The sequence below is a fragment of the Patiria miniata genome, unplaced genomic scaffold (assembly GCF_015706575.1).
Source record: "Patiria miniata isolate m_02_andy unplaced genomic scaffold, ASM1570657v1 HiC_scaffold_18, whole genome shotgun sequence".
Classification (NCBI taxonomy): domain Eukaryota; kingdom Metazoa; phylum Echinodermata; class Asteroidea; order Valvatida; family Asterinidae; genus Patiria; species Patiria miniata.
The window spans coordinates 15,560,532-15,574,785 of NW_024037056.1; the positions used below are offsets into that span (position 1 = coordinate 15,560,532).

General features: G+C 36.5%; 1 protein-coding gene across 1 annotated transcript in view; it reads left to right on the plus strand.

Moving 5' to 3' along the window:
* The first annotated feature begins 4,104 nt into the window (after positions 1-4,104).
* LOC119724850 (zinc finger protein 567-like) overlaps positions 4,105-14,254 on the plus strand; it is a 38,718-nt gene continuing 28,568 nt past the window's right edge. Inside the window, exon 1 of the mRNA XM_038196121.1 lies at positions 4,105-5,033. Coding sequence (XP_038052049.1) covers positions 4,946-5,033 — 88 coding nt within the window. The 5' untranslated portion in view covers positions 4,105-4,945. The remainder of the gene's footprint in view (positions 5,034-14,254) is intronic.

The following is a 14,254-nucleotide window of genomic DNA, read 5'->3' on the forward strand; positions in this document are numbered from 1 at the left end:
CATTCCAAAATTAAAACAAAATTATCAATGTGATCCAAATTGATAATTTTGATAATTGTTTATCCAAGACAGACTTTAAATATTAAGTCAAGAAATATCCCTCCCCCTTCCCCCAAAAGATTCTAAAATGTCCCCCCAAAACCCCAAGTCTTCTATAATTGTCAAAAATCCTCTCCAATTTTTCCATCTGACATTTTAAAAAGCAGTTTCCCACTCCTGACTTGACTCTAAAAGTCACGAAGTCCCGCACGAGTTGGTACTGGGGGACAAACATTGCGAACAATACAACAAACGCCCAGTGTTTGCACACCGCATGCCCTAGTGACCTTCGATTACCGGCTCGCGGACTACCAGGGATCGATTACTGCAGCAGTTTGATTTCAGTGGGTATCGATTATTTGAAGGGGTTCAATTTTTCCCCACGAGTTTCGCTGCCCTGGCGCCAACCTGACGGTGCTATTTTTTTTGTCAGTAAATATCTTCGAATTTCGTTCAAATATCCTCCAAAGTTTGCAGTATTATCCTGTTGGTGTTGGAAAAACTACACTGTGTTTTTGCCTGTTTTCCAGAACGGTTCCTGATTTTTTTATGCCAACTTGCACTTGTCATGTCATTTTGTGTGACCCACTCTGTCAAAATCTGTCATAAACGATAGTTTGGCATTCAAATACAATTTTAGACTACAGACTGTTAATTTATTTTATTGAATTAAACTTCTGCAAACTGCTTACTAGGAGTTATAGTTAGAGGCCTGATGTTTTGATTCTAGTACACTAGAAGTATCTTTCCTTTTTTAAATGCATGTTTCCCCTGAACAGAGGTATAAAACCACAAGAGAAATTAAAAGAGTTAACAGTAGGTACTCAGGAAAACTTCTTTTGTCGTAAAAAAATATCCTGCAATGGTCGAGGTATTATGCACTCTCACTTATTTCATTTACCCATTTTTAAATTTTTGGGGGGGGGGGGAAACATTTACCAGGACCCGTATCTGTTTGCACTTTCAGTTCCAGAAAATCCAATTCTTTGTGCTTGGATAAATGTGTCTGTATATCACCCAGACTTCTAATTCCGACTAGATTGCCAATTGTTACACAGATATACTCTCTACTTGAAATCCTATCCACCACAATAACCACGCACTTTTACCATCAAGATCACCTACATCTCAATCTCTGCATTCTGATTGGCTGTCAGGAAAAGACCCTGTAGCCAATAGGCAGGCACTTTGGGTATTGACTTGGCAGGGTTCCAATTGCTGGGGTGTTTTTTTTTACAAGATGCTCTGGTTCATGGCGCAGTGTGGAAATACTGATGTCACTGGGTGTTTGTTAAATTGTAATAGAAGTAAATCCAGTTGAGTTTTAAAATTCCTTAAATGTTACAACTTTCTGTTATCAAGGTGTAAGAAATACAACAAAGTCTTAACCTAAGCTACAACTTTCTATGATCAAGTTGTAAGAAAAACAACCAAGTCTGAAGTCAATGTACAATTTGTTGTGATCAAATTGTAAGAAATACAACAAAGTCTTAAACTAAGCTACAACTTTCTATGATCAAGTTGTAAGAAAAACAACCAAGTCTGAAGTCAATGTATAACTTGTGATCAAATTGTAAAAATCACAACCAAATCTTAACCCAAGCTGCACTTTTCTGTGATCAAGTTGTAAGAATTGCAACCAAGTCTAAAGTCAATGTACAATTTGCTGTGATCAAATTGTAAAAATGGCAACCAAGTCTTAACCTAAGCTACAACTTTCTGTGGTCAAGTTGTAAGAATTGCAACCAAGGCTGAAGTCAATGTACAATTTGCTGTGATCAAATCGTAAAAATGGCAACCAAGTCTTAACCTAAGCTACAACTTTCTGTGATCAAGTTGTAAGAGTTGCAACCAAGTCTTACGTCAAGCTACATCTTGCTCTGGTGGATTTATAAATATGTGCAACAAAACCAGGAGTGACTAAAAAATTAATTGGAACTAGGGTCCATTGACATCAATATTACTCGATTACTCAATATCAATGTGATATCGATATCGTTGATATCATTTTCTTATTCATATTGAAATATTGATAATAGAAAATGATATCGGGAAAAAACTTGTTCAGCCGATGCGTCTCTGCATGATCAAACGTGGTCGGACCACTGAAAAAAAAAATTTTGTGTCAACAGAAGATAAAATAGTTCCCTTGCAGGTAAAATAGTTCCCTTGAAGTGACAATTAAGCTAAACTTACTAATTACGATAAGTCAAAAAGGTCAAAATACATATGTTTTTATCACGATGTCCACTTATCGGCATCCGAAGGTATGGCAGCATCAACATTTTGGTTGTGTGGACAATTTGGGGGGGGGGGGGGCTTCAAACATTTTGTATGGCTCAAGAGCGTAGTTTAAGCAATTACAAAAATACTATGCGGACATTTAAAAAAGATCTCCGAAAAGGGAAGATACACACTTGAATGCCTAGCAAGAGGTTGCAACATGTCTTGTACATGTAAATAATATTCGATATATTGAATATAATTGATATTAGCATCGATGATCAAAAATGACGATATTGAGGGGCCATAAATGGAACACATGTTCAAAATGTCTGAAAGTAAAAATATATTTGAAGAACTATAAAAAGAACTGAAAAATGTTGAATTCTATCCGTCACTGCCAGGTTTTTCAGATATGAGTGAAATTGAGATCTGTGAGAATGGAGCAAAAATGAAAAATACAAGAGTCCGCTTTTTGTTTCACTGATGACAAAATAAGTTGTTTTCCTAATGACGCAGCTGCGTCTTTTGTTCGCCTTCAAACTCAGATCATCAAAATTCCTGTCTGGTGGTTGACGTGACATTCTGATTTACGACCAAGGCGACGCTTTTCTATTTTCTCCATTTTTTTGGCAGAAAAATAATCATTTGAAACATTGGGAAAAAAAAGAAAATTTAGTTATGATGTTTTTTCCCGCCCTTTTTTTTTTACATTAAAGCAAACAAATTTGAAGCTTCAATTCAATTGGCCATTTTATTTATTTCTAAAACTACATTAGAAGTATTTCAAAAGTACCAATTGCACTAGAATTGTTGGGGGAAAAATCTGGTGTTCCAACCAATTTTTTTTTTTTTTTTTAAGGGGGGGGGGAGGATTACAAATATGTCTTTACCCATGTATGCAAAGTGAAAGAAAATTCTTTCAGAACCAAGTCATCTAAAATTTGTGCAAATCCTTGGTCTCGTTTTCATTCGATCATGCAAAGAATTGAAATCGCACCAAAGCTATTTCTGTTAAACTGAAAATTGCAAGAAAAATATCCGTCTCCTAGATTTCGGTTTAAAGATTGGTATACAAAAGGAAATATTTAAATAAGTTTGAAAATAATTTGTTCACACTGTTAACGCCCAATGCCCATAAAGTGGTTAAACTTACATATTTCTGTGTGTAGGTGTATTTTTTTTTTTTTTATGAAGACACAAAATAAATTGTACAGGCATGCAACTTTTCCCTCGTATCCACTGATTTTCTCGTTTTTCATTTCTCATGAATGCCATTTCAAAGTGAAAAACACTGTACAAAGTCTTGTGTGGTTTGGAATTTCCTCGTTTTTTTTCTTCTAAATTCCAAGTTGCATGTCTGATGTAGTTTTGATATTAAAATGTGCTTCACTCGAAAACCTACAGCTTTTACTACAGGTATGTTTCCCTTGCACAGCTTAATGCAGTACTTTACAAAAACGGGAGAATTTTTTGTAATCCTTTGTGAAGTATGTTTAGAACAACTCCCAAACAATCTACGTTTGGAATTCTCTCTGGTCGCTTATTAACACCAGTAATCCCTTCCCAAAATGCCACAAACTTCAAAGGCTTGGTAAAGTTATATCCCATTCATATTGAAAGTAGCCTAGCTTTTGTTGATGGGTGTTTGTGGGGGTGATTTCTAAAGGATCAAGGGTATTAGAGTTAAAGCAAACATTCATAAAAAAAGGTGTACCCCTGATTGTGATCTTAATTGAAGTGACAAACATTGGGGGTAATTATACACAGAGGGGCGGGCTTATACCCAAACTAAGGTACCAGTACTCTACCCCTATTGGGCACCTGGTGTGCATGCAGTGATGCTGGATATAGTGTGTCATGTGGGTGGTATCATTTGGAATTATGCTCACAGTTAGTGCGGTCGCTCAAACGTTGACAGACAGTGCGGTTTTTCTTTCTTTTATCAGAACACTGATTTCTATCTCTTTGATTGGCTTGCCTTCACTTGCCCTGGACAAATTTGTTTAAGAAACAACAAGATTTTATTTTTTTTAAAGTTGGCAGTTTTCCATTCACCGGTTGGAAGAAAGGGTTGGTTATTTTGGGTGGTTTCTTGTTGTCAAGCACTGAGTGTTGAGCCTTCCGCTGCGGTTTCTCTATACGAAACACAGGCTTTACTGAAAACCTTTCGCATCCATGTTTGAAACGGCTGTCCTGATGCATGTTATCGGTGACTAGGATAGAGTGCTGTCGCAGTAGTAACTGATCCGTATTGGATTTGGAAAGCACAGCTTTTCAGGGCTCGGTTGTTTGTTGGGCATCGCACTGATCACAGACACCAGAAGCTCAATTTGGCTGCTGACCCTGCTTGCTGAAGTCTGCACATCACTGCTCACAGTATCCAGCAGAGGACACAGCTCCTACTCTGGACTACAGCACTGTAGAGACCATCTCCGTACTGCACAGTGCACACAGTTTGCATAGTGTCTATACACCAACAGTGGAGCAACCCGCATCGACGGAGCAACCGTGCCGCCCGTTCTCACCACCGGTCGAGTGATTCAGCGCCCGGTCGCCAGTCAACGGCATCAGCCCCAGCATCCTCGTAGTACACGCACCCGCATGCTGCACACTGCTTACCGTTGTCGTTCATACAGTACAGTCAACGGCACGTTCAGCAAGTGTTGAAGATTTTGATACAATGGAGGCCAACCCAATGTCCATGTACTACAGCTGGCAACTTTACCTCTCGGCCTGCCGGGACCAAAACATTTACCTGTGGCACAAAGGTAGGCCAGATTTTCCCCCCTTTTCTGGAAAAGTCCATCACTCCCTCCCTGAACCCATTTTTGGCAAAAATTGCAAGAATTTCTGCCATGTTTTGTAAATTTTTCAGAGCCATTTTGGTGGTGATGATAGAAAAATTTTCTCTAAAATCCAGAGTTTATATTTCCTCAATGAACTGATGTTTCTAAGGGGAAATGTCTTCATGTTTCGTTTTTGCTCTGAAAACAGTTCATATTTGTCTGTTTTAATCAGTTAGATTTTTATAGGAATTTTATCGATGAAATCTTTTCTGAAACAATGGTGCGGCAGACATCTTGTCCTCATTTTCTTGACCTCTTGCTCCTATTTTCGCCTCCAAATTTCCACCAGATTTTGTCAATTTTACCACAGTTTTGAGAACTTGGGGTAACCTAGGGAAATCAGCACCCGATTTCGTGGAGTGAATTTGGAAGAAAGTAGCCCCCTTTTTCGGAAATTCGTGGAATGGTCTTGCTTGGTTGCTGTCGACGCAACTCATGCAAAAAACATCATGGTGCCATGATGTTATAAGCAGCTAATTTGAGATCAAATATGTCCGCTAAATTAGGATATAATTCCATCAGGAAAATATCGCAGTGATGTTGCTGCAGTACAATAAATTTCATGTCCGTGATGAAACATTTAATATTTCTCTAATTTAGGAGTTTAATTTTTGTGTTTGAATTGGAAGAATGGGCATGATACATTGAATCGTGTACAACTATGTACTTTGTGGGTACCTTATTTCAGAATAGTGAATTGATCAAGGAAATAAAATGTGAACATGTACCTGCAAAAATGAAATGTGTATTTTGGCCTCATTGAGAGATCAGAAACTAAGGAATTGTTCAGTTAATTTCGTTGACCGAACCAACTAAACAAAAGTGGCCGACTCGGTATGAAAAATTGTAAAATTTCGTGCCATCAATTTGCCAGACTTTGCTGATTGGCGTTGCGACGCCGGTACGTACGGTAAACTATGATGAATTCTACAGCAAGAAACAATCTCATTTTTCCCAAGAACCAGGTGAAGACAAAGACATGTTGATGATTTCATTGTCCCTTGATGAAGATTTTGAAGATCTGTTATTTTTGTTTTTTTAATGAACAAGCTCTGTTCAGCACGCCGTCTGTGTTTCAAAAATGAATGTATTCTTTCTCCAAATCTTTTTCTTTCTTCTGTTCCCCCCATTTTTGATGTCAATATTTTAGAGCTGAGATTTCTGAGATTTCCTGACTACTTATAAAAACCTTTTTTTTTCCCTCATTTGAATCTGAGTCTGTTAAGGATGTCTGAATGTTTTTTTGTTGCTGCCCCTATCATGTGTCGTACATGTATATCGTTTTGTGACATTCGATGCTTTTATGCATGTACGTGAATGTTCTTGCAATGGTGTTATCTTGCGGGCTGGCAGGGTTTCGAAACATTGTAAACGCGTTGTTTGAGAGGTGGCTGAAATGTTGTTGAAATAGTTTTCTGGCATTGAAAAATGATGTACCTGCAGTCGAATCGAAATTAATATCTTCCTTTGAGTTCTTCCGAAGTTGAAAAAAAAAAAACGATGACAGCATTGCATTCAGTTGATGTGACAAATTTTTGCTTACTCTGCACAAAACTACATTGCGGATTACAAAATTTAGTCATTTTTCCTCAATTTTCTATTCCAAGACCGTGTTAAATCCTATCTTTTTTTACCTTCAAGGACCAAACCCTTTTTTGATTTGAAACAGTTCACAGACTTCAAAGCTTATTATGTAAAAAAAAAAATGGCCCTGACGACATCTTTTCACTTTTTTGCAGGCTAGCAAATAAATTCCCTTCAAAAATTAATTTTAACAAGGTTTATGAGTTGGTTTTGAAAAAGAAATGGGTTGATTGTGTTTTCTTACTGCCAGATTCTGGAGTAGTCTTTTGGGAGCTGTATCATTTCAAACTCAAGTTTTGAGATCTCCAATTCGATACAGATTCTTACAATGTAAAACATGACTTTCAACTTCTGTCCCGTAGTACCAATTGTGGCTACAAAATAGTAAAAAAAACCTCAATTTTTGCCAAAATTCTTGTGTTTGCAGTGATTTGAAGTATTGGATAGAAACTGCTTCATCCATTTCCGTTGAAACATTTCTTACTTGCCGAAAATATGGGGATAAAAATGGCTACTTTCCCCTCCATATGGAACAGATGTGATTTTGTGTGTGCATGACTTTGTGACTAATTCTTACTCATGCGCTGTCCACTTCTACACATCATACCTTAATTTCCATACAGTTGAAAAACTACATCTGTTGCAGAATTTTATAACAAAATATCGTCTTAGGATTCAGAATTGTGTTAATTTTTTTGTCTGGAACGTGTCCGCTTTTGTTCCATCCATGTTCTAGGTTTCTTGTCAGTTTTGAAACTACAGAATTTGAAACAAATATCATGTTTGTACTCAATTTTTCTGTCAGGAAAATGTCAGCTTTCGCTCCATTCATGTTCTAGGTTTCTTGTTAGTTTTGAAACTACAGAATTTGAAACAAATATCATGTTTGTACTCAATTTTTCTGTCAGGAAAATGTCAGATTTTGTTCCATCCATGTTCTAGGTTTCTTGTCAGTTTTGAAACTACAGAATTTGGAAACAAATATCATGTTTGTACTCAATTTTTCTGTCAAGAAAATGTCAGATCTGTTCCATCCATTTTCTAGGTTTCTTGTCAGTTTTGAAACTAGGGAATTTGAAACAAATATCATGTTTGTACTCAATTTTTCTGTCAGGAAAACGTCAGCTTTCGTTCCATCCATGTACTAGGTTTCTTGTCAGTTTTGATACTACAGAATTTTGAAACAAATATCATGTTTGTACTCATTTTTGTCAGGAAAATGTCAGCTTTTGTTCCATCCATGTTCTTAGTTTCTTGTCAGTTTTGAAACTACAGAATTTGGAAACAAATATCATTTATTTACTCAATTTGTCTGTCAAGAAAGTTTCAGCTTTTTGTTCACGTTTTAGATTTTTTTGTCACTTTTGAAACTGCAGAATTTTGAAACAAATATAATATTTGTACTCAAGTTGTTTGTTTGGAAGTTTCAGATTTCATTCTGTAAATGTTTTAGATTTTTTTTGTGTCAGTTTTGAAACTACAGAATTTTGAAACAAACAACATTATTGCCCTCAATTTGTTCGGAAGGTTTCAACTTTTATTCTGTCCACGTTTTAGATTTTTTTTTCTGGTCAGTTTTGAAATTACAGAATTTTGAAACAAACATCTGTTTCTTGTTAATTTTTTTTCAGTCTGGATAGTTTCATCTTTTGTTTTCTCCATAGTTTAGCTTTCTTGTAAGTTTTGAAATTTGCAGAATTTTGAAAAAGATATCAATCTTTTTTGTTCATTGTTTTGGATAGAATGTTTTGGAAGTACCCGATTTTGTTCAGCACATGTTTTGAGTTTTTCATCATTTTTTGTTCATTCTTTTGATCTGGACAGAGTCGGCTTTAGTTCAGTTCAGTCAGTTTTGTTCACATTCTAGGTTTTGTTGTCAATCTGAAACTGCCGGCCAATGTATGCAGAATTTTGAAACAAATATCAGCTTCTGTAAATTTTTGTACAATTATTCTACATGAATATTTAAGGTTTCATTTCAGTTTTTGAACTGCAAAAATTGAAACAAATACTAGGTTTGCATTCGTTTTTGGATGTTTTAGTTTCTGTTCTGTCTTTGTTTCAGGTTTTTCTTGTTAATTTTGGAACTTCCAAAAATGGCAGCATACACATATGAACAAAACAAACGGTTGATTTTCAAGGAAGAAACAATTTGCGTAACTTATAGGTAATTTTGTTTTAATCGTCTTAAGGATGATTAGAAGAAAAAAAAGGAATTGAAACAGATTTTGTTTCTTGTGGCAATACAAAGCTCTGCCTAATGAGTTTTAATTTCTGGTCATAAAGTGAAAGTATCATATAAGCGAAACAAAAAGTGTCAATTGCGTTACATCTGGAACCGAATGGAACACTTGTCACTTGCATTTCTGACTGGGTTGTGCAGAATTGATCGGTCTACAACACCAGAATGATTGGCGTGACCAAAAGGACAGCAAGATCGCTTGAAAAAACTCTCCGCTTGTGCATTAAAATTGGGCAAAATTTATTGAGTTTCTGGTGTCTATATAGGGCCTATATGCAATACAGAATCATGCTGTATCAAGTTCATTCTTCTGCATGTACATGTTCTTTGTATAGACTAATCTGGCGGTAGCCATTTTTCTGAGGTGGCACCAGGGTCGCTTGAGTCACGCTCACGTAGTACATACGCACTTGGAGATCCTTCGTCCAATAGAGTTACCAAAATGCACTCGCGCCTTGTCTTTAAGAACGCGTACAGCATGCGCTTGAGTGTGATATCGCTGCAGTAACTGCTTCTAATTCTGGTTGCAAGTTTCCGCTATAGACCCCTATACATTTGTACCATCGATCTTTCAGTAGCTTGTAGACATACATTGTATGTGCAGCAGAAAATATTTGAAAGGAAGTATCTTTTTAAAACAGTTTACCCCTAAAATGGTGGAATCGATTTTAAATATGGATAATCGCTGACTCTTTATGAGCATTAACAGAAATAAAACCAATAATTTTCCAGGGGGAAAATGGATAAAATGAAAGGTCACGGGGATAGCATTTTTCCAAATTTTTCCAGATTCTTGATAAAAAAAACCTTGTTAATTAACGATCAGTTTTCATCACTGTGTTTTGTTTTGTTTTCTGTTTTGGTCCAAGGTTTATGTAAAAAAAAAATTGCAGTTTAAGGGAGTGCCTACACTATTATGTTCTGTTCATAGATCTTGTGTTGCTCTGAAACTCGACCAAATTTTTTTCATGGTTTTTTCATTTTCTCCCAATCTCAAAAACCTGAAGAATTTGAAAATACTGAAAAGGAATAATAAAGAATTTAGCACATTTGTAAAGAAAATCATGGGTTAATTTTATTGGGCATAATGAAAGAAAAAAGCGTAGCACCGCAGACACTTGGCAATATTTCAAATATCTGGACACTGGAAAAATTTTCCCCTTCCGTAATGACGGACTGTTTGGCCTGTTGAGAGCCTCGTGTATCAACCGCACACGACAGCATCGCCTCGGACGTACCTTGGACTCGCAACGAAATCCCCAGGAAAATAATCCATCCCATAGAGCTACTCCCGAGATGAACGCGAGACACTGAGTGGTTGGGGAGTAATAAAACACTGCTCGGTTATTTGCATGTGTGGAGGTTCATCACGGCTCATGTTGTCTTCACGGGAAAAGAAATAATAATTTGCATTTGTGTGTGTGTGGAAAATCTGATGATTTCCTATAGTGGTTCAATTAAGTCTTATTTCTTAAGATTGAAAATCCAACTTAAACTAGAACCTTTTACGGCAAATATATTTGTAGGTGATGGGATTGTGCCTTTGATGATACAAGCATGGCATTTGGCACACAGTCAGAGAATGTCATGAGAAAGATATTTGGCTATAGGGCCATCGCAGAATTGTCCTTTGAAAAAACGTTGGTAGAATAACAGTAATGGCAGCCATTTTAAACATTTTGAAAATTGCTTTTTATTCTACCTATATTTTTTCCAAGGACAAATCTGCGATGGCCTCTATAGCCAGATATGTTTCTCTGACTGTATGCCAAATGCCATGCTCGTATCATCAAAGACCCAATTCCCCCAAATATTTCCCCTATCTGCCCCTCTACCGGTACCTTTTGCTCTCTGATTACGTTGCTTGTTCGATAACACTCATCACAAAATTTGTCTTTATGCTTCATACATGTACACAGATCAAGCCCAATAGTCAAAAACAAAAATAACTCCGTGATATTTTGTACGTACCATTTTCAATATACACATAATTTTTGGTGTAAATTGTTTTGGTTTGCAAACTAGCATTTCACTGCTTTAAAGGAAAGGGAAACAAAAATCCAAACATGATTGAGGCAAAACTGTGCCTACTATAGAGAAAGTGAGTTGATATACTCGATGTCAAAGCGTATTGTTTTTATGCTGTCTAATTAGGGTGCTTTTAAAATTGTACTGTATTCTTTCATAGATTCTACACTTTGTTTGTTGAATATTTTGGCACGTTACGCACACTGCGTGTGTTACTAACACTGAAACCCTGTACTTTGTTTCATATCTTCTGTATCCTTGCAGGAGTGTTAGTGGTGCATCTGATGAATTGATACTGTTCGGCAGATTGCGAAAAAATTCACAACTAACAGAAATATTATCTAACCAATTTGATTGAAAACACATCAACAAGGTGTCGTCTGTCGCGCTACTTTTTTTTGAGAAACCTAAACTTGTACACGTGCGAGTTCACGTAACTGTAGATGTCAAAGATTCTATAATAATCAAAAAAAATTAATTGTTGCACATCATTAAGCATGGCAGCTATATTTCTGCACTTGTTTGTACACGATGTGCATGTACATGTACATGTACACTATCTAAAGTGAGAAAATTTTAGTATTTAAGATGAATTTAAAACGCAACAAAGACTCATGCAAATTTATTTGTTCAGTTTTTAATTGTTTTATAATTAGAATCCTAGGTTTAACAATCTAACCCATACCCAAATTGTCATCAAAATTTCAGTGCCTGTTCTGTGCATTTTCTTTTTTTAGAAATCGGTTGTGTTTTAAAATTGGCTTAGATTAATGTTTTGCTCGCGTTCAAGATCTTGCTTAGTATACACATAGAATTGGACATTGCTTAAACTGAACAGTTTTGAATTTGGAGCATATTTTGGAGTTTTTCTTGCCAAAATATGTCATCTTTCCCCCTGATATTCACTTATCTTTGCTACTTCTTTGTTGTAGTGTTCATCAAGTTAACCTCAAAGCCAGCAGTTAATCATTGCAACCAGAATTCACACCTGAAAAAAACCACTGCAATTAAAAAAAAAAAAGAGGAAGAAACCTCAATTTTCAGTTTCATGTTTTATAAATCTCCTTCTGAATTTCTCTGTCCAAAAATAGCGGAACTTCAGTTCAAAAAATCGCAATCGCTTGAATCTACTATCCCGCTTTCTGAGGGTTCGCAACCCCAAAACCAGCAGTCAGGAAGCATTTTAACTACTTATTACTTATATCACTAAAAAAAAAAGAAAAAAAAGTGCAATAGAAAAAGAAAGGAGACGTGCTTTCCATTTTTGGTTATTTCCTCCTGAAGTCCTCCCTCCCTTCCCCCCCCCCCTAAAAAAAGAGGAACTGAAATTCAAAAATTGCAATCACTTAAAACCACTTTGCCTTTTTGAGGAAGGCAGTTGGCCAAAAAAATACCACAGACATCTGGTTACTGTTTCCAAAAACAGGGAAAGAACCACTGGAAAAAAAATCAAGAGGAACAGTAAAACAAATAAATTGAAGAAAAACAACATTGATTTGAGAAAAAAAAAGTGTACAGTGTGCCAACGGAAGATAAAAATGACACTACTCCCATGGCACGCACAGGACGCTGTATTTTTAACAGTTTCCTTCCCTTTTGCAATGTTGTTTTTCACTCCTTTTTTTTCCTGCAGGCCAAAACAATATCCTTTTACCGAATGTTGTTCGAATACATCTCAAGTCCGGGTTCTTGTTTGTAAAAACCTCTAGAAAACATACTTGAGTAAATACCAAAAGTATTTTACCCCTCTTATCAAAATGAGGAATTACGCTAAATGATATTGAAACGTGTGTCCTTATGTTACATACAAAATAAAACTTGAGGCGGTGGAAAATGATTTCCCCAACAGTATGCGACTTGTGCCAGATTTTGTGACCTGTTCCAACAAAACGAAAGTAAATTTGCACTTTGTAGTAAAAGTCCTGTGTTTTTTATGTAAGTGAAAGGTTTGATTAAATGATGTTAATTTTGAAAACATGCTTCTCTGACAATTCTAAATCTCAAAATCACAACAACAAAAAGTATCTTAAAAATGCACCACATTGTGTCAAGCCAGCCCTCATGTGAACAAATTACATCAAAACTAGTTGAAAAATTACATTTAAAGAAATAAGGTGTCAGCATAATTAAGAATTAAACAAAAGACAATTATATTTAACTGACCTTTAGAAATCCATTTATGAATGAAATTTTAAGCTTGAAAGACAAAAGACTTACAAAATACAGAAGAAAATTTCAATGTAGTGACACAATCATCACCTCAGTGTTAGTCCCATAGTAACCTGAAATTGGAAAAATTAGGGGGAAACAAATTTATAAAAATTGAACAAGAAAGATCAACACCTCGTGCGGAGAAATCTAGGCACTCACAGTGAGCAGTCCCCAAAATAATCAAATGAGAAAAACGATGGACTGATTATTCGTCATCAAATTTTATAACAGTTGTTTACTCACGCCCCGGCCGGGCCTCTCCACTTTTCACCCGCACCGCCCAGTCGGGGGCCCGTCACTGTCTATTTTCCCCCGCCGTGACCACACTCCGCTAGGGCCACGACGGTCGCTACTGGATCAGCACCGGCTGTGCCCAGGCCCTGCCGAGGTGGCAAATTCAGGGGAGACTTTGGAGCCGTTTTGCCGAGGGTCACACGCTACGGACGCGGTGCTGCTTGGCCGCTAGAACGTGCATAGAGAACTGTGCAAGGAGTGCTCTGAAAATGGACTACATAACGTGTACAGCAGTTAAAATTATAATCAGACTTAGGCTATTTTCTCACCACATATAATATTTAAAAACTGGATTTTCTTTTTCAGGTTTTGTTCTGAAATTATTTTTTTAAATTTAATTATTGAAAGAATAAGAGTCTGCTTGCAGCTTCCAAGACTTTATGATGCTGGTTCATTTGTCTGAGCAAGTTATTTTTTCTAGTTTTACCCTCGGCATGTGAAATATTTTTCTCATATTTTCCTCAAATTTTTTACTCCTAAAGCCTAGAAGGCTAGATGCAGTTTAATTACTGTGGGAGCAGTGGTTACAGAAACTTGATCAGATAAGATTGGTTCATGTTTAATAATGGGTAATTTGACTCTAATTTCCTGGGCTATTTTTTGTTGTATGCTTCCTCAATCTTCAGAGGTTACATTTTTTTTTGATAGCCATGTGTGCAGCTGTCATCCATGCTGGAAAGCTGTAATTTTGAGTGTAAACGTCATTCTCAAAAATAAAGAAAATCATACTGCACACACACTCAGGCGATCCAATCAGTGGCTTTAAATGAGAACTAGCTAGCGG